This window comes from Silurus meridionalis, chromosome 1 (genome assembly GCF_014805685.1).
Source record: "Silurus meridionalis isolate SWU-2019-XX chromosome 1, ASM1480568v1, whole genome shotgun sequence".
NCBI classification, from domain to species: Eukaryota; Metazoa; Chordata; class Actinopteri; order Siluriformes; family Siluridae; genus Silurus; species Silurus meridionalis.
This window is the reverse complement of record NC_060884.1, coordinates 35,264,973-35,284,972: the sequence shown is the minus strand read 5'-3', so window position 1 is coordinate 35,284,972 and position 20,000 is coordinate 35,264,973. Positions and strand designations below refer to the sequence as shown.

General features: G+C 45.2%; 2 protein-coding genes and 1 non-coding gene across 6 annotated transcripts in view; all 3 read left to right on the top strand.

Annotated features, from left to right (window-relative positions):
• larp4ab (La ribonucleoprotein 4Ab) overlaps positions 1 to 4,384 on the top strand; it is an 8,892-nt gene extending 4,508 nt beyond the window's left edge. Inside the window, 8 exon segments of the mRNA XM_046845999.1 lie at positions 283 to 389; positions 797 to 973; positions 1,311 to 1,359; positions 1,453 to 1,632; positions 1,813 to 1,925; positions 2,096 to 2,225; positions 2,361 to 2,625; positions 2,628 to 4,384. Of these exon segments, the coding sequence (XP_046701955.1) occupies positions 283 to 389; positions 797 to 973; positions 1,311 to 1,359; positions 1,453 to 1,632; positions 1,813 to 1,925; positions 2,096 to 2,225; positions 2,361 to 2,625; positions 2,628 to 2,722 (1,116 nt within the window). The 3' untranslated portion in view covers positions 2,723 to 4,384.
• Positions 1,036 to 1,212, top strand: LOC124393612. The gene has a single exon (XR_006927347.1). It is a non-coding gene; the product is annotated as a small nucleolar RNA SNORD97 (small nucleolar RNA).
• On the top strand, positions 4,159 to 16,620 carry atf7b (activating transcription factor 7b). 4 transcript variants are annotated; one of them, XM_046846013.1, is made up of 12 exons: positions 4,159 to 4,293; positions 10,269 to 10,409; positions 10,553 to 10,649; positions 10,776 to 10,906; positions 11,182 to 11,337; positions 11,535 to 11,692; positions 11,767 to 11,860; positions 12,047 to 12,166; positions 12,324 to 12,419; positions 12,587 to 12,775; positions 12,895 to 12,997; positions 15,914 to 16,620. In XM_046846013.1, exons 2-12 carry the CDS (start codon positions 10,362 to 10,364, stop codon positions 16,102 to 16,104), a joined length of 1,383 nt encoding a protein of 460 aa, XP_046701969.1. In that variant the 5' UTR covers positions 4,159 to 4,293; positions 10,269 to 10,361; the 3' UTR covers positions 16,105 to 16,620. The 4 variants fall into 4 exon arrangements, with proteins under 4 accessions (XP_046701969.1, XP_046701971.1, XP_046701966.1 ...); XM_046846015.1 differs by lacking the exon at positions 4,159 to 4,293 and adding an exon at positions 5,178 to 5,343 and having other exon boundaries at positions 15,920 to 16,620; XM_046846010.1 differs by lacking the exon at positions 4,159 to 4,293 and adding an exon at positions 5,185 to 5,343.
• Positions 16,621 to 20,000: the final 3,380 nt, after the last annotated feature.

Below are 20,000 nucleotides of genomic sequence, written 5' to 3'. Positions count from 1 at the left end.
GTTTCTATAGAGTTGAGAAGGTCCGGGGGGGGGGTCATTTATGGGATGTGTGTGAGAGGCCCATTAATGAGAAACTATAGTGCGTTAGAGGGATCTGAGAGGAAGATTAAGGACTTTCTTTTTTTCCTCTTCCTCTCTATTCTGAAAGTTCCTCTGCTCCACCTTAGTCCCTGTGAGGGGTAAGCTTGAGAGCTGAGGGTTTGTGTTCTTCATGAATGATGTGTAGATCAGTGTGTCCTTTTATGTTGACTCTTTCTGTTTTTTCCCTTCTTTCTCCTGCAGGCTCCTTTTCCCAACGGAACCTTTAATGGTTTCAGCACTATAGGAAGCTATAAGAGTGGCTCTTCTTCCTCAGCAGGTGTTTCCCGTCACTTCCCCCGCATCAACCGGTACGAACTGCAGATGTTTCATTAGATCCATGTTACACCTGATATAACCTCTTAAACAGCTCAGCATTCACTGTCTAATCACCATTTCTCATGTCTAATCTACAGAGTGTCCAAGTAATATTTTAGGGTGGAAAAGCATATCCTGGAGTAGAGTGGGAGTGTGTGTGTGTGTGTGTGTGTGTGTGTGTGTGTGTGTGTGTGTGTGTGTGTGTGTGTGTGTGTGTGTGTGTGTGTGTGTGTGTGTGTGAATAATGAGTTTGTGTATCTCCACTCTACTATACTGCATCACATTTACATAAATGTATATTCATACACAGTGTGTAAATATTATGAATCTGTATAAGTGAATCTGAGAGAGTATAAAGGTGTGTGTGTGTGTGTGTGTGTGTGTGTGTGTGTGTGTGTAGGAGTCATATGAAGCCTCAGTCCCGTGCTGATGGTCTTCAGACAGACAGAGCAGGATTGAGTGGTACACAGAGCCCCCACATCTCCAGCACCGGACTGAACTCGGACTTCATTACGTCCCCTGAGTCTCCTCCATCTGTCAGTGAGAACACCCACAATGACCCGGGCAGCAGGACCAGGTCTGTACACACACACACACACACACACACACACACACACACACACTGACTGACACACAGTCTGACCCAGTGATGAGAAGATGATGCGCATAGAGGGAAGCCCAGGAGTGGTGAGTGTGGTTTCTTCTCTCTCTCCTCTTTTGTCTTATTTCTCTCTCTCTCTCTCTCTCTCTTTTCTCTATAAGCCCCGCCCACTCTCCTGTCCCAATGAGCGTGAAGATTATGAGATCTGAGGGTCAGAGAACATGTACACACTAATAATACTTCTCTATCAGATCGGGTTAATCATCTGCATCTTTACTGTGTGTGTGTGTGTGTGTGTGTGTGTGTGTGTAAGGAGAGGAAGTTATCGAGGCCTGAGGCACAGGAGAGAGGACGAGCGAACGGTAGTCACATTTATTCTCTCACTCTCTCTCACACACACACACACACACACACGGGTTATGTATTTGTATAATTATTTTATTTACTGTTTTTAGAGGTCTCTCCCAGCAGCTGAGGTTCTAACTCCGCTTCCCAAGTTTGACCTGGAGACCTCCAACTTCCCTCCTCTGCCGGGGGGCGTGACCGGGCCGTCACCGAGGGGCGTGGCCACGTGGACTGAGAGTGTTCTGGAGAATTGTATGGCTGATGTGGTGAAAGGTCTGAACAGAGACAAGGTGCAGAAATGTTCATGTTATTCATTAAATTATAATAAATACCTGCAGTGTCCAGAAGCAGTGTGGGCTAATCAACTGTGTGTGTGTGTGTGTGTGTGTGTGTGTGTGTGTGTGTGTGTGTGTGTGTGTGTGTGTGTGTGTGTGTGTGTGTGTGTGTGTGTGTGTGTGTGTGTGTTACAGGTGTACTGCAGGAAACAGGAAGTGAATTCCCAAGCTGCTAAAGAGGAAGCGCTATCTCCGGTTTCTGCCACACCCATATCCACACCTGTTCCACAGGACACGCCCAGCTCCAGGTGTGTTCTAGAACTAGATGTTGACAGATTGTACAGATGTAAGATTTGATCGTACTCGCATAATACTGATTAATCAACCAGTAGTTTTTAAAATAAAGTCTAAGAACAGGAAGTGTGCAAAAACTCACTGCTTCAAACGAAGAAAGCTGATTGGTTCTTGCTGTGTTCAGTGTTCCACCTCCGGTGAAGAACCCAGATGTGTCTCAGATGCTTCCAGACCTCAGTCCTGCTCCAATCCTCACTGCTGCTCAGCTTGACTCCACCCCTAAATCCACACACTCCACCCCCTCTGACGTACAGGTACAGGTACACTCGATCAGCTCAGGCTGTGAAATGTCCTTTTCAGAAGCAGCTAATCAGTGATTGGTGGAGCTAAGGTAAAGGGGCGTGTCTTATTTATATATTTTAATGCATTACATTTGATCTTTACTCCAGGAGCCTCGGAAACTGAGCTACGCCGAGGTGTGTCAGAAACCCCGTAAAGACCCACCTCCAGAACCTGCGTCCTGCCCGAGCCCCACCCCCAGCCTCGACCCCGCCCAGACTCCACCCGCCGCCAGTCAGCCGCTTCGCGAGGTCGGAGTCAACAAAGCCGAGTCGGAGCCGAGCCGTCGTTCCGAGAAAATGTTTGAACGAAGATTGCCGCGTGAGCAGCACCGCCGCTGGAGCTCCGGCAGGGGGGCGGGGTTTAAACAACTAAGACCGCCCCTCAAGGAACTCGCTCCTCCCCTCACATGGGCTACAATAACAGACGCAGCGGCAAAGAACAGAACATCCCGCCGAGATCACCCAAGTGACCTGACTTCAGTCTACAGAATCTATACGAGTATAAAAATATAAAACTGCACAACTTCCGTGGCAACTGTGAACCGTTCTCTCACACACACACACACACACACACACACACACACACACACACACACACACACACGCAGGGCAAAATGAAGACGTGACCCTCGGGGTAAACAAAAAAACTGAACAAAAAAAAAAAGATATGACACTTAATATTCTGTCCATTTAAAAAGAAGAAAAAAGAATTGATGGGTGTCGAGATTTAAGGTATCTACTCGTAGCACTTATGATGTGTTGCTATGGCGATGGTGGGGTGGTGACACATGATGCACTTCTTTGCGCTTAATGTTCACTCTGTAGCTTTACCGCCTTAAGTTCGTGAGCCGATAGGAGAAATGCAGGGCTCTCCGACGTGAGAAGCGTGACGATTGGCCTCAGGAGTCACGTGACGAATGCTTTTGCTCTCCTGGTATTGAAGCAGACGTATGGGTTCGTTTGCAGGAGAACAAACCAAACTGGAGGTGATCAGGATTTAGGAAGTCGAAGTGATGACGTCTGAGTAACGTAGCCGTCCTGTTGTCCTAGTAACACGTGAAGGGGCGGGGCCACGTTTCTAAAATATTTCTCAGCACTAGTCGTACCTGAGCGCCTTTGTGGGCGTGGCCTGTCCTGTAGCTTCTCAAAACTTCTTAAATGCAGATTCAGCCCCTGTGGAAGGTATTTTATTTATTTTTCTCTTATGTTTAATATTCATGTATCTGTAGGAATATGCAGTTACAGTGCTGTAATAACAGTGATCGCCCCCAGAGCGGCGCTGTTCTTCCTTCTCACACCTTTACTATACTTTATTGTATAAGTTTCATCATTTATCTGCTGTATTATAATGATGTGATGGGAACGTGTGTGTGTGTGTGTGTGTGTGTGTGTGTGTGTTCATCCTGTGTTTAATGTACACAAAGTGTGTATAATAGTGTATCATTCATGTGAATATGAGGAATGAATTCTTCACCGTTTATTTTTTATTTTACTGTTAATTGTGTGTGTGTGTGTGTGCGTGTGTGTGTGTGTGTGTGTGTGAAAGAAACGAATCAGAATCAAATCATTGAATTGTTTTTTGTTTTTCTCTCTCATGGTTTTTCATAAATGGCACAAAATCCAGACCAAAGTTGCATCAGCCGAGAGACAATCTCAGGAAATACTGTTCAGCTGCACTGATGCCCCTCTGCCCCGTGACTTCTGACCCTGATTAAGCGCTTGATGTTGCATCTGATTGGTTGCTGATGAAATCAAAATGATTGGGTGTTAATTTCCCCCGGTCTTGTAGATTGTTTGTATTTATGTGTGTGTGTGTGTGTGTGTGTGTGTGTGTGTGTGTGTGTGTGTTGTCATGACAGATAATGTAGAGTTCATGCCATGATTTTCAGTTTTTAGAATGTGTTTGTGTGTATGTAGTTAAACATACACAGTGATCATTGTATGATTGTGTTTTTAGTAGCAGGAGTACAAGAACATTGTTTCCCATCGTGGTTTCCTGTGTTGTTTTTTTTTGTTTTGTTTTATGGGAGTCTAATATCTGGTGAGTAAATTGTATTTAATACATTGTGAACATCTGCAGAAATGCCGAAGTGTTAAAAAAAGAAAAGAAATAAATGAATAAATGAGCTGCATTTTAGCTTTGTTTTTTTTTTATTTTATCCCCCCCCCCCTCCATTTGCTTATTGTATTTTTATTGCACATTTTACATCAACACTGGTGTTTTTGTACTTTTTAATTTGATTACTTTGTGTTTTTTATAAACTTTTCTGTATGTTTAAAATTTAGTTTGTTTTATTTATTAAATCTGGTGTGTGTGTGGGTGTGTGTGTGGGTGTGTGTGTCACATGACAAGAGATTTAAAGACAGAGGAAGATGGACCAGGAGATATGAGCGGGGAAGCCTCTAATTTTGTTTATCATTGGTCCATAACTGGGAGAACAAAGAAGGTGGTGCTGGATGATTGTGGAACACAGTAGGAACGACAGTCTGGTTCAGGGTGAAGGTTGGACTGCATCAAGGATCAGCTCTGAGCCCTTTCCTGTTTGCAGTGGTAAGAGACAGGTTGAAGGACAAGGTCAGACAGGAGTCTCCGTGGACTATGATGTTTGTGGATGATATTGTTATTTGTGGTGAGAGTAAGGATCAGGTGGAGAAGATCCTGGAGAGGTGGAGGTACACGCTGGAGAGAAGGGGAATGAAAGTCAGTAGGAGTAAGACAGAGTACATGTGTGTGAATGAGAGGGAGGGCAGTGGAGGGGTGCGGTTACAGGGAGAAGAGGTGGAGGAGTTCAGGTACCTGGGATCAACAGTGCAGAGTAATGGAGAGTGTGTTAGAGAAGTAAAGAAAAGAGTGCAGGCAGGGTGGAGTGGGTGGAGAAGAGTGATAGCAGGAGTGATTTGTGATAGAAGAGTATCTGTGAGAGTGAAAGAGAAAGTGTGGGCTGCGTGTGCTGCTTTAATCTCCTCCGTTTCCGGATCAGATGCGTCTTGTACCGTAAATCTCGTTTGCGTATCGCGAGATTTCCGCAGTGTGACGGAAGGAGGTCTCGGTAGCGGTTGTGTGTCGGAGTGAGCGCGGGGAGGAGCGGGGGTGAGTCCGTACACACTATCGCGGAGGTTCCCCCTGTGGTGCATGGTTTTATTCACATTTATATTAAAAAGCAGCACTTTGTTCTCTATTTATACCCGAGCTGGGATTTACCATTAGCCTGTTAGCATTAGCCTGCTAGCTCCGTCCTCCTACATTTACCTGAGCCTGCTAATGCTAATGCTAGCCTACAGCAGTTCGCGAGCTCACTCCGGTCTTTTATGTAGTTATATTTACATCTATATCCCCGAGTTTAGATTCATATCCGTGTTTATATATAATATAATCTCCATGTTCTTGTTTTAATATTCGCCTTGTTCGTGTCAGAGTGTCGTACAGCGCGCTCGCGCTCATCACCTCCCTGCACTTATTATTATTATTATTATTATTATTATTATTATTATTAATAAAAAAAACTGTTTTACATGGGGCTCAGGGACTTTTACAACCACATGATTATCATCCTCTCTCTCTCTCTCTCTCTCTCTCACACACACACACACACACACACACACACACGGGCAGCGGAAATGAGGCGCGCGCTGGTTTCTCTGATTTCTGACCTGTCATTAGAGTTTATAACGTGTTATAATGCGGATTTAATGTTATAGGGAGCATAAGCCGGGGGCGGGTATGTGAGGTGGCTGTAAGGTAGGTGTGTGTTGGGTATGTGTGTGTAAGGTGTGTGTGTGTGTGTGTTGGGTATATGTGTGTAGGGTGTGTGTTGGGTTTATGTGTGGAAGGTGTGTGTGTGTGTGTGTGTGTGTTGGGTATATGTGTGTGAGGTGTGTGCGTTGGGTATATGTGTGTATGGTGTGTGTTGGGTATATCTGTGTAGGGTGTGTGTGTGTGTTGGGTATGTGTTGTGTGTGTGTTGGGTATGTGTGTGGAAGGTGTGTGTGTGTGTTGGGTATGTGTGTGGAAGGTGTGTGTTGGGTATATGTGTGTAAGGTGTGTGTGTTGGGTATGTGTTTGTGTGTGTGTAGGGTATGTGTGGGTATGTCTGTGTATGTGTGGGTATATCTGTGTAGGGTGTGTGTGTTGGGTATATCGTGGAAGGTGTGTGTGTGTGTGTGTGGAAGGTGTGTGTGTTGGGTATATGTGTGGAAGATGTTTGTTTGTGTGTTGGGTGTGTGTGTTGGGTATATGTGTGTGTGTGTGTTGGGTATATCTGTGTAGGTGTGTGTTGGGTATATTTGTGGAAGGTGTGTGTGTGTGTTGGGTATATGTGTAAGGTGTGTGTGTTTGTTGGGTATGTGTGTAGGGTGTGTGTTGGGTATATCTGTGTTGGGTATATGTGTGGAAGGTGTGTGTGTGTTGGGTATATCGTGTAAGGTGTGTGTGAGGTGTGTGTTCGTGTGTTGGTATATATGTGTAAGTGTGTGTGTTAGGTATATGTGTGTAGTGTGTGTGTGTGTGTGTTGGGTATATCTGTAGGGTGTGTGTGTTGGGTATATGTGTGTAAGTGTGTGTGTTGGGTATATGTGTGGAAGGTGTGTGTGTGTTGGTATATATGTGTAGGTGTGTGTGTGAGGTGTGTGTTCGTGTGTTGGTATATGTGTGTAGTGTGTGTGTTGGGTATATATGTGTAGGTGTGTGTGTGTGAGGTGTGTTCGTGTGTTGGTTTATGTGTGTAAGTGTGTGTGTTGGGCATATATGTGTAGGTGTGTGTGTGTTGGGTGTATGTTTGTAAGGTGTGTGTTGGGTATATGTGTTGAAGGTGTGTGTGTGTTGGGTATATCTGTGTAGTGTGTGTGTTGGGTATACGTGTGGGAGGTGTGTGTGTGTGTATGTTGGGTATATATGTGTAAGGTGTGTGTGGGGGTATATGTGTGAAGTGTGTGTGTGTTGGGTATATATGTGGAAGGTGTGTGTGTGTGTGTTGGGCATATGTTTGTGTAAGGTGTGTGTTGGGTATATATGTGGAAGGTGTGTGTTTGTTGGGTATATGTTTGTGTAAGGTGTGTGTTGGGTATATGTGGAAGGTGTGTGTTTGTTGGGTATATGTTTGTGTAAGGTGTGTTGGGTATATGTGGAAGGTGTGTGTTTGTTGGGTATATGTTTGTGTAAGGTGTGTGTTGGGTATATGTGTGGAAGGTGTGTTTGTTGGGTATATGTTGGTGTAAGGTGTGTGTTGGGTATATGTGTGGAAGGTGTGTGTGTGTGTTGGGTATACAGTGGTGTGAAAAAGTGTTTGCTCCTTCCTGATCTCTTTTTTTGTTGTTGCATGTTTTCACACTTTAATGTTTCAGATCATGGAACTAATTTAAATATTAGTAAAAGTGAAGACAACACGCAGTTTTTAAATAAAAGTTTTTATTGTTGAGGCAAAACAAAATCCAAAACTACATGTCCCTGTGTGAAGTGGTGTTGATGCAGGTGCTGTGGTTGGTGAAGGTGCTGTGGTTGGTGTTTGAGAGGGTGTTGGTGTTTGAGGTGGTGTTGGTGCAGGTGCTGTAGTTAGTGTTTGAGAGGGTGTTGGTGTTGGAGGTGGTGTTGGTGCTGGAGGTGGCGTTGGTGCAGGTGCTGTAGTTGGTGTTTGAGGTGGTGTTGGTGTTTGAGGTGGCGTTGGTGCTGAAGGTTGCGTTGGTGCAGGTGCTGTAGTTGATGTTTGAGGTGGTGTTGGTGCTGGAGGTGGCGTTGGTGCAGGTGCTGTAGTTGGTGTTTGAGGTGGTGTTGGTGCTGGAGGTGGCGTTGGTGCAGGTGCTGTAGTTGGTGTTTGAGAGGTGTTGGTGTTTGAGGTGGCATTGGTGCTGAAGGTGGCGTTGGTGCAGGTGCTGTAGTTGGTGTTTAAAAGGGTGTTGGTGTTTGAGAGGTGTTGGTGTTTGAGGTGGTGTTGGTGCTGGAGGTGGTGTTGGTGTTTGAGGTGGTGTTGGTGCTGGAGGTGGCGTTGGTGCAGGTGCTGTAGTTGGTGTTTGAGAGGGTGTTGGTGTTTGAGAGGTGTTGGTGTTTGAGAGGTGTTGGTGGTGGTGTTGGTGCTGGAGGTGGCGTTGGTGTTTAAGAGGTGTTGGTGTTTGAGGTGGTGTTGGTGCAGGTGCTGTAGTTGGTGTTTGAGGTGGTGTTGGTGCTGGAGGTGGCGTTGGTGCAGGTGCTGTAGTTGGTGTTTGAGAGGGTGTTGGTGTTTGAGTGGCATTGGTGCTGAAGGTGGCGTTGGTGCAGGTGCTGTAGTTGGTGTTTGAAAGGGTGTTGGTGTTTGAGGTGGTGTTGGTGTTTGAGGTGGTGTTGGTGTTTGAGGTGGTGTTGGTGCTGGAGGTGGCGTTGGTGCTGGAGGTGGCGTTGGTGCAGGTGCTGTAGTTGGTGTTTGAAAGGGTGTTGGTGTTTGAGAGGTGTTGGTGTTTGAGGTGGTGCTGGAGGTGGCGTTGGTGTTTAAGAGGTGTTGGTGCTGGAGGTGGCGTTGGTGCAGGTGCTGTAGTTGGTGTTTGAGAGGTGTTGGTGTTTGAGAGGTGTTGGTGTTTGAGGTGGTGTTGGTGCTGGAGGTGGCGTTGGTGTTTAAGAGGTGTTGGTGTTTGAGGTGGTGTTGGTGCAGGTGCTGTAGTTGGTGTTTGAGGTGGTGTTGGTGCTGGAGGTGGCGTTGGTGCAGGTGCTGTAGTTGGTGTTTGAGAGGTGTTGGTGTTTGAGGTGGCATTGGTGCTGAAGGTGGCGTTGGTGCAGGTGCTGTAGTTGGTGTTTGAAAGGTGTTGGTGTTTGAGGTGGTGTTGGTGTTTGAGGTGGTGTTGGTGTTTGAGGTGGTGTTGGTGCTGGAGGTGGCGTTGGTGCTGGAGGTGGCGTTGGTGCAGGTGCTGTAGTTGGTGTTTGAAAGGGTGTTGGTGTTTGAGAGGTGTTGGTGTTTGAGTGGCATTGGTGCTGAAGGTGGCGTTGGTGCAGGTGCTGTAGTTGGTGTTTGAAAGGTGTTGGTGTTTGAGGTGGTGTTGGTGTTTGAGGTGGTGTTGGTGTTTGAGGTGGTGTTGGTGCTGGAGGTGGCGTTGGTGCTGGAGGTGGCGTTGGTGCAGGTGCTGTAGTTGGTGTTTGAAAGGGTGTTGGTGTTTGAGAGGTGTTGGTGTTTGAGGTGGTGCTGGAGGTGGCGTTGGTGTTTAAGAGGTGTTGGTGCTTGAGGTGGCGTAGGTGCAGGTGCTGTAGTTGGTGTTTGAGAGGTGTTGGTGGTGGTGTTGGTGCTGGAGGTGGCGTTAGTGCAGGTGCTGTAGTTGGTGTTTGGGGTGGTGTTGGTGCTGGAGGTGGCGTTGGTGTTTAAGAGGTGTTGGTGTTTGAGGTGGTGTTGGTGCAGGTGCTGTAGTTGGTGTTTGAGAGGTGTTGGTGGTGGTGTTGGTGCTGGAGGTGGCGTTAGTGCAGGTGCTGTAGTTGGTGTTTGGGGTGGTGTTGGTGTTGGAGGTGGTGTTGGTGCTGGAGGTGGCATTTGTGCGGAAGTGCTTGAGAAAGAGTTGATGCGGGAGATGGAGTTTCTGCTGCAGGGAGATTGTCAGACACAGCAGGCAAACACTAGCTATCAGTTGTTGTGAGATGGTTGGGCAGAAGTCTGAAATGTATCTTTATATAATTTGTCCAGGTGAGTGAGGAAGGAAGGATGTTGGAGATCTGGTATCCTCTAAATGGTTAGAAAGGTAGAAAGGAAATACTGTAGATGTTTATGAGAATCTCTGTTAGATGATTAATACGTTCTCTAAGCATCTGGACAGGTTTATCATCAGGACCTGCAGCTTTTCATGGGTTAACGTTAGAGCAGAAGCACAGAGTACTTCTTGAGTGGGAGCTGCAGTGGTCTTCAACTCTGACTTAATGTTCTGTCACTCAAACATAGGAATAGTTTAGTGAGACTCGGAGTGAAGCATGGTGGTGGTGTCACAGTCACACACCAGGTCCACTTTTTGATGTAAAAAAAAAAAAAAAAAAAAGAACATCAAATGAAAGGAATGAAATGTGTTTGATGTCCTCAGAAACCCCTGAAGTGTTTTTCATTTCACCTCTTGTGTAACATCTTCACCTTTCTGGATGGTGCTGAAGTAAACGTGTGAGCTGTGGGACGTAAAATGGGCGACGATCGACCTTTTGTGTGCTCCGCCCCCGGATGTGGACAGGTGAGTGGTACCTGTAAAGGGCAGGTGTTACACCTTTTAACTACACACCAACTAATTTCCTTTGCCTGAAAAAGTCAACTTTTTACTCCTGTGTGTGTGTGTGTATGTGTATGTGTGTGTGTGTGTGTGTGTGTGTGTGTTAGCGTTTTACAAATGAGGATCATCTGGCGGTACATAAACACAAACATGAGATGACTCTGAAGTTTGGACAGACTCGCACTGACACGGTCATCATTGCAGGTGTGTGATTACTCATATAATCATGGTTTTATTAGACACACACACACACACACACACACACACACACACACACACACACCGAGAGCTCCATCAGCAGTCTAACTCATGTGTGTGTGTGTGTTATAGATCAGACCCCCACTCCCACTCGTTTCCTGAAGAACTGTGAGGAGGTGGGTTTATTCAGCGAGCTTGATGGCTCCTTTGAACAAGAGCTTCGTAAATCCCAGGAGGATGAGGAGAGAAGAACCAAAAGCACGGTGAGATTCTCCACGTTTTATAGTGTTTAAACTGAAATGGATTCTTACCCCCATTATCTGCACTGTGAAGTATGAAGCATGGTGGTGGTAGCATATAGTTTTCATCAGAAAAGGCTTGTGTCCAGGGTGAGATTTATGTAGACATTCAGGACAGTTGTAGAAGAAGTGACTGAGGGCGGAGCTTCACTTACCAAAGGGACAACGATTTGAAGTGGTACTACTCCAAGAACATTTCATTAATTTTCACTAATCACCCATTCTTTATTCTACTCCAGCTGCCTGCTGTTCCTCCATCTGAGATGAAGGAGAAAGATGGACCTCTGGAGATTGACTCATCTCCTCCTGACAGTCCGTCATCCACCTCCAGCATGACAGACTCCAGAGATTCTGAGACGTTGGTGAAGGAACCTGTTCCGATGAGGAAGAACAAGGTGAGGCCAAGAGGCAGGAATGTCCACAGGTGAGAGGTGTGAGGTGTTCTCCTGATGTTCTCTACATGTTCTCCCGATGTGCTTATGTTCTTCTGGGTACTGCAGTATTCACAACAAAAGCAGATGAGTTTATTTACTTTTTTCCTGGAAAAAAAAAAACAAAAAAAATTGAGTACATTTTGTTCTCATGTAAACAGGAAGTGCCTCCAAGGACAGCAGCAGGAAGTGCCACGCCCACACCCACCATCGTACGCCCCGGGTCACTTCCTCTGCATTTAGGATACGACTCTATAAACCCCACGCAGCCATCGCCCACGTCTGTCATCACCCGGACTCCACCCTCCAACAGACTCAGGTATGTCACACGCTCATTAGCATCTCATTATGAATATGAATATGGTCATTAACACAGGTAGCGTTTCTCTGCAGTTCTCCATCAGCTTCCTTTCCCGTGATGATGCAACTTCCTAACGGTCAGACTGTCCCTCTGCTCCCCAGTCCTGGACAAACATCTGTCATATCAGTGCGTGTTTCTCTCTCTCTTTCTCACACACACACACACACACACACACACACACACACACACAAATATATATATATATATACACCTGAGCTGTTTGGCCTGCATTTGTGTTTTGATTCTAATTAAGTGTGTGTGTGTGTGTGTGTGTGTGTGTGTGTGTGTGTGTGTGTGTGTGTGTGTGTGTAGGTGGCCAGATCATCAAATCCAGTGCCCAATATTCCAGGAATTCCTGGCCCTCCGATTGGTGGAAGCAGCAGTGGATCCTCCTCTCCATCTGGATACAGCTCACATAATGATGCCAAGATGGTGAGAAACACACACTCTCACAATAGGCACTTCAAAGTGAGTATGTAATGCATAGTAACATTATGTACATGCGTGCCTGTGTGTGTGTGTGTGTGTGTGTGTGTGTGTGTGTGTGTGTGTGTGTGTGTGTGTGTGATTGTTTGTGTGCACACACTAGAGGCTGAAAGCTGCACTGTCACCACAGTGTCTTAGTGGACCAACACCAAGCCAGATACCTGAACCCAGTGAGACTCTTTCACCTGTACAGCCACAGGTACACCTGCACATCTATATACTTGTATATCTGTACATTTGAATATTTAAAAGCCTATGTGTTTGTACATCTGCATGTATGTAGATATACATACTACTGTACACCTGTATTCCTGCACATATGCACCCCTTTATGTCTGCACTCCAGTACACCTGTTCTCTCTGAAGGTGTCTCCTGCAGCTCCGAGAAGTGGGCGTCGGCGTCGTGGGGCGGAGATCGAGCCTGATGAGCGCAGGCGGCGTTTTCTGGAGCGGAACCGAGCGGCTGCATATCGCTGCAGACAGAAAAGGAAAGTGTGGGTCAGCGCCCTGGAGAAACGTGCAGAGGAACTCGCTACTGCCAACGTCACACTCACGGTAATACACACACACACACACACACACACACACACACACACACACACGGGTATATGTAAGTGTATAACCCCATGCGGGATGTTTTAAATTGTGTGTGTGTGTGTGCGTGTGTGAGACAGAGTGAAGTGTCCCTGCTCAGAACCGAGGTGACGCGTCTTAAGGAGCTTCTGCTGGCTCATAAAGACTGCCCTGTTACTGCCATGCAGAAAAAAGCGTACCTGGGTAAGAGGTGGTCTATTTACTTGTTATAACCCCTGAATAGCTACAGGGTCATGCTCCTGAGTGATGCTACAGGCACACGAGGTCTGGAGAAATGATTACAGTTAAATATATAACTGTGAGTAGTGATGCAGGGGCAAAACTCTTTAGCCATCGAGATACTCTGTTTCCAGTGAGAAGCTTAAAGCCTGAGATGTTGCCTTATTTCCTGTTCTCAGAAGACCATCCAATTTTATCAGCTTAACATCAGGTCATTTTTTAAACATAGGTGACTGGTTCATTCCTGTTTACTGACAAACAAAGGGTCTTTAATGTGACCCAGAAAACCAAGCCTTCCTAAAGAGTGATTAGTTCAGTTCTTCTTCTGGACATGCAAGAGAAAAGCATCTCAAAATCACCAAAGGTTATGTACAGGACACAGAATTAAGTAGTTCACCTCACCTCTCGACTCTTCTACTCAGAGTTGTTCATACTTTTATCACGTGACTCCCATATACACTATGAAGGAGATTTTAAAGAACCAAAATGTAATTCTTCTTCTTTTCGGCTGCTCCCATTAGGCGTCTCTACATCTGCTTCCTTCACCCCAACCACCTGCATGTCTTCCCTCCATATCCATAAACCTCCTCCTTGTTCTTCCTCTTTTCCTCCTTCCTGGTGGCTCCATCCTCAGCATCCAGCATCCACTACTCTTTCCCATAACTTCATGGTGTGACTGATCAACTTAATTCCCCTGTAGTTACTGCAGGTCTGCACATCTCCCTTATTCTTAAAGATCAGTACCAGCACAATCCTTCTCCATTCCTCAGGCATCTTCTTACCTTCCAACATCCTGTTAAACAATCTGGTTAAAAACTCCACTGCATCTCTCCTAAACATCTCCACACTTCTACAGGTATGTCATCTGGTCCAACTGACTTTCCACTCTTCATCCTCTTAATCGCTGCTCTCACTTCCTCCTTACTAATCCTATCTACATCCTGCTTCACATCTCCACACCATCCAACCTTCTCTCTCTCTGATTTTCCTCCTTCATCAGCTGTTCAAAATACTCCCTCCATCTTCTCAACACACTCTCCTCACTAGTCAACACATTTCCCTCTCCATCCTTTATTGCTCTAACATGCAGCACATCCTTCCCAGCTCGGTTCCTCTGCCTGGCCAATCGGTATAAATCCTTTTCTCCTTCCTTAGTGTCCAACCTCTTATACAGCTCCTCATATGCCTTTTCCTTGGCTTTCGCCACATCCCTTTTTACCTGCTGCTGCATCTCCTTGTTCTCCTGCCTACTTTTCTCATCACTCTGTCGATCCAAATTCTGTTTCTCCAACCTCTTTCTCCTTCTGCTCTCCTGCACTTCCTCATTTCACCACCATGTCTCCTTGTCTTCCTTTCTATTTCCCGATGTTACACCAAGAACCTTTCTAGCTGCCTCCCTCATCACTCCTGCAGTAGTTCCACAATCATCCAGCACCTCTTCACCACCACTGAGCCTCTCTCTGACCTCTTCCCTGAACCTCACACTACACTCTTCCTCCTTCAGTTTCCACCATCTTATTCTTCTTTCAGTCCTCACTCTCCTCCTCTTCTTCTTCACCTCCAAAACCATCCTACAGACCACCATCCGATGCTGTCTAGCTACACTGTCCCCCGCCAACACCTTACAGTCTCCAATCTCCTTCAGGTTGCATCTCCTACATAGCACATAGTCCACCTGTGTGCACCTTCCTCCACTCTTATACGTCACCCTGTGATCCTCCTTCTTCTTAAAATACGTGTTCACCACTGCCATTTCCATCCTTTTAGCAAAATCTACCACTTCATCTAATTCACTCCAGAATTTTTTCTCACAACCCACTTGTTGAGCATAAGCACTGATGACATTTATCATCATCCCTTCATCTTCCAGCTTTACGATCATCACCCTATCAGAAACTCTCTTCACCTCCACTACACTCTTACTGTACTCTTCCTTCAGAATCCCCCCTACACCATTTCTCTTTCCATCCACACCATGATAGAACAGTTTAAACACCTCCAATGTTCCTGCTCTTACTCCCTTTCCACTTGGTCTCCTGAACACACAACATATCTACCTTTCTCCTCTCCATCATATCAGCTCCCTCTCTCCCTTTACCAGTCAAAGTACCAACATTTAAAGTACCAACCAGAACCTCCACTCTCCTCCACTTCTCCTTTCCCTGCTGTCTCTGTAGACGTCTTCCTCCTCTCCTTCTCCTCCTTCAGACAACAGCAGCACAGTTTACACCAGTACCCTGTTGTTAATGATACCTGTGGAGGTTGTTGGTAATCCGGGCCTCAACCGATCCGCTATGAAATTCTGATTCCTGATCCGTATATTAGATTTAGCAGATGTTTTACGCTGGACGTCCTTCATAACACAAACCTCCACATTTATCCAGACTTTAGACCGACACTGAGACTCACCTGAGTGGATTAAAGAAACACAATTAAATAAATGATTATCTAAAAAAACATTTTTTTTTAGATAAAGATTCAAAGAGCCTAGTCACAAAAATGATTCGATCTTTCCATCACTATTCTGTAGGATGCTGTAGACTCTCTGTGAAGGTTTTTTAGAAGAATATGCTGTTATAATGATCTCCACTCTTCTGGAAAGATGTTCTACTAGATTTTATTTTGTGGAGATTCATTTAGCTACAAGGGAGTTAGTAAAGTGAGGTAGTGGTGTAGATGAGCTGAGGAGGCCTGGGGTGCAGTCTGTATTCATATCCAGTAGAGTTGGAGCTCTGTAGACCTTTTGGTTATATAGTGTTTTCTGAAAGGTGCTTGACCCCAGAATTCAATCAGATTAAATCAATTATGAAGTCATTAATTTGACCAGTTCTAGATTGGGTTCTTCCTGTCCTATGTTGTTGTTTCTCTGTTTGTGTGAAGCTGCAGGTGTGGATGAAAGCTCTGTATCGGCGCTGGTTCTGCCCGTCTCGGTTCCGGCTCCGGTCTCGGTGAACGGGCTGAGCGTGCGAGCGGCGGAGGCCGTGGCGGTGTTGGCGGGGATGGGGTCGGGCCAGTGGAGCGGCGGAGCGGGCGGAGACACGCCCACCCAGTCACAGCCCACCTCCAGATGATGACCATGTGCTACAGCCAGTGGGGAAGTGGGTGTGGCTTAAATGGGTGGGTGTGTCACAGGAGAGAATTGTCTTTGAACTGTTGAAACCACTCCCTGCTTTTCACACTCACCATTTTCTCCAGACTTTTAAGTGTGTGACGTGTCACGTGATGTCGCTGGCTGACTATACAGACACTGCAGGAAACACACACACACACACACACACACACACACACACACACAGCACTCATATACTGTTCTTTCTCATGTTACATTTTAATAACCGATATATTTCTTTGATGTTTGTGACTCTGCATGATTCACTCAGACAGGTAGACCGCCGCAGGTCACATGTCGCTCGTGGGTGTGGCCTGTGCAGCGTTCTGACCATGAACAGTCATCACTATACATGTACAGTATATACATATCTCCTAAAGCTAGTTCGACTCAAATGAAAAGGTACTGATAAGTGGAGATTTGGAAGGTTTATGGCTATGTTCTCAGATTAAATGAGCAAAACGAACTGTACCAGATACACCAACCATCTCTGCTCCTTCTCTTCCAACTGTATTCTTCTTCTGAGCGTCTCGTAAACACAGTTACAGCGAGGCTGGATATAATTGGGGAAACTGACACCATACAATTTCTGTGAGAACTCTGATATAGGATCAGGAAAAGGTCTTACATCATTACACCTGATTCACATCTCCATACCCTGGAAACACTGCAGTGAGCATAGGGTTCCTTATATTGCTATGCTATCTTTAGACTCTGCCTCTTAGACCCCACCCCTAGAATTATCTCTTAGACCCCACCCCTAGAATTATCTCTTAGGCTCCACCTCTAAAATTCTAATTCTTGGACTCCGCCTCTGCTCTGTTTACACTTCGGTTTCTTCTAAAAAGTCTGACTAGTGAAAGTGGAGGTTCTCAGTCTCATATAGGCCGTTTGTGTGTGCGTGGCTAGCATACCTCCTCACACACACACACACACACCTTGCATAAACACACACCTCACATATAGACACACCTCGCATAAGCACACACCTCGCATATAAACACACACCTGCAAATAACACACACACACCTCGCATATAAACACACACCTAAATAAACACACACCTCGTAAATAAACACACACACCTCGCGATAAACACACACTCACAGATAAACACACACACACTCGCGATAAACACACACCTGCAAATAAACACACACCTCGATAAACACACACCTGCATAAACACACACCTCGGCGATAAACACACACCTGCAAATAAACACACACACCTCGCATATAAACACACACCTGCATATAAACACACACATATAAACACACACCTCGCATATAAACACACACCTCGCATATAAACACACACACACACAACTCGCATATAAACACACACACCTATAAACACACACCTATATAAACACACACCTCACATATAAACACACCTCGCATATAAACACACACCTCGCATAAACACACACCTCGCATATAAACACACCTCACATATAAACACACACCTCATATAAACACACACCTATAAACACACACTCGCATATAAACACACACCACCTTGCATATAAACACACACACCTCGCATATAAACACACACCTCGCATATAAACACACACACACCTCGCATATAAACACACACACCTCACATATAAACACACCTCATATAAACACACCTCATATAAACACACACCTCGCATAAACACACACCTCGCATATAAACACACACCTCACATATAAACACACACCTCGATAAACACACACTCGCATATAAACACACACTCATATAAACACACACCACCTTGCATATAAACACACACCTCGCATATAAACACACACCTCACATAAACACACACACACCTCGCATATAAACACACACCTCGCATATAAACACACACACCTCGCATATAAACACACACACCTCACATATAAACACACCTCGCATATAAACACACACCTCGCATAAACACACACCTCGCATAAACACACACCTAGCATATAAACACACACACCTCGCATATAAACACACACACACACACACACCTCGCATATAAACACACACCTCGCATAAACACACACCTCGCATATAAACACACACACCTCGCATATAAACACACACCTCGCATATAAACACACACACACACACCTCGCATATAAACACACACACCTCACATATAAACACACACCTCGCATATAAACACACACACCTCACATATAAACACACACACACACACCATATAAACACACCTCGCATATAAACACACACACCTCGCATATAAACACACACCTCGCATATAAACACACACCTCACATATAAACACACCTCGCATATAAACACACACTGCATATAAACACACACTCGCGTATAAACACACACTCGCATATAACACACACCTCGCATATAAACACACACCACACACACCTCGCATATAAACACACCTCGTATAAACACACCTCGCATATAAACACACACACCTCGCATAAACACACACCTCGCATATAAACACACACCTCGCATATAAACACACACACCTTGCATATAAACACACACACCTCGCATATAACACACACCTGCATATAAACACACACACCTCGCATATAAACACACACACACACTCGATATAAACACACACACCTCACATAAACACACACACACACCTGTATAAACACACACCTCGCATATAAACACACACACACCTCGCATATAAACACACACACACCTCATATATAAACACACACTCGTATAAACACACACCTCGCATATAAACACACCTCGCATATAAACACACACACCTCGCATATAAACACACTCGCATAAACACACACCTATAAACACACACCTCGCGTATAAACACACACACCTCGCATATAAACACACACACACACACACACACACACACACACACTCGCATATAAACACACACACACACCTCGCATATAAACACACACTCGCATATATAACACACACACTGCATATAAACACACACACACCATATAAACACACACACCTCGCATATAACACACACACACCTCGCATATAAACACACACACCGCATATAAACACACACAACACACACACACACACACTCGTGATATAAACACACACACCTATATAAACACACACACCTCGCATATAAACACACACACTCATATAAACACACACTGTATATAAACACACCTCGCATATATAAACACACACTCGCATATAAACACACACTCGCATATAAACACACACACACCTCGCATATAAACACACACACCTCGATAAACACACACCTCATAAACACACACCTCGCATAAACACACACCTCGCATATAAACACACACACACCTCGCATAAACACACACCTATATAAACACACACCTCGCATATAAACACACACCTCATATAAACACACACACACCTCGCGATAAACACACACCTCGCGTATAAACACACACCTCGCATATAAACACACACCTCGCATATAAACACACACCACCTTGCATATAAACACACACCTCGCAAATAAACACACACTCGCATATAAACACACACTCGTATAAACACACACCTCGCATATAAACACACACCTCATATATAAACACACACCTCGCGTATAAACACACACCTTGCATATAAACACACACCCACCTTGCATATAAACACACACCTCGCATATAAACACACACACTCGCATATAAACACACACACCTCGCATATAAACACACACACACCTCGCATATAAACACACACACACTCGCATATAAACACACACCTCGCATATAAACACACACCTCATATAAACACACACACACTCGCATATAAACACACACACACTCGCATATACACACACACACACACACCTCGTATATACACACACACACCTCGCATATACACACACACACCTTCGCATAT

What these genes read in the sequence shown, in the direction of transcription:
- atf7b (XM_046846013.1), top strand. Translation starts at nt 10,362, where the DNA reads ATGGGCGACGATCGACCTTTTGTGTGCTCCGCCCCCGGATGTGGACAG. An exon ending in CCGCCCCCGGATGTGGACAG is followed by an intron (nt 10,410 to 10,552) that starts GTGAGTGGTACC and finishes TGTGTGTGTTAG; the next exon opens with CGTTTTACAAATGAGGATCA. An exon ending in TTTCACCTGTACAGCCACAG is followed by an intron (nt 12,420 to 12,586) that starts GTACACCTGCAC and finishes TTCTCTCTGAAG; the next exon opens with GTGTCTCCTGCAGCTCCGAG.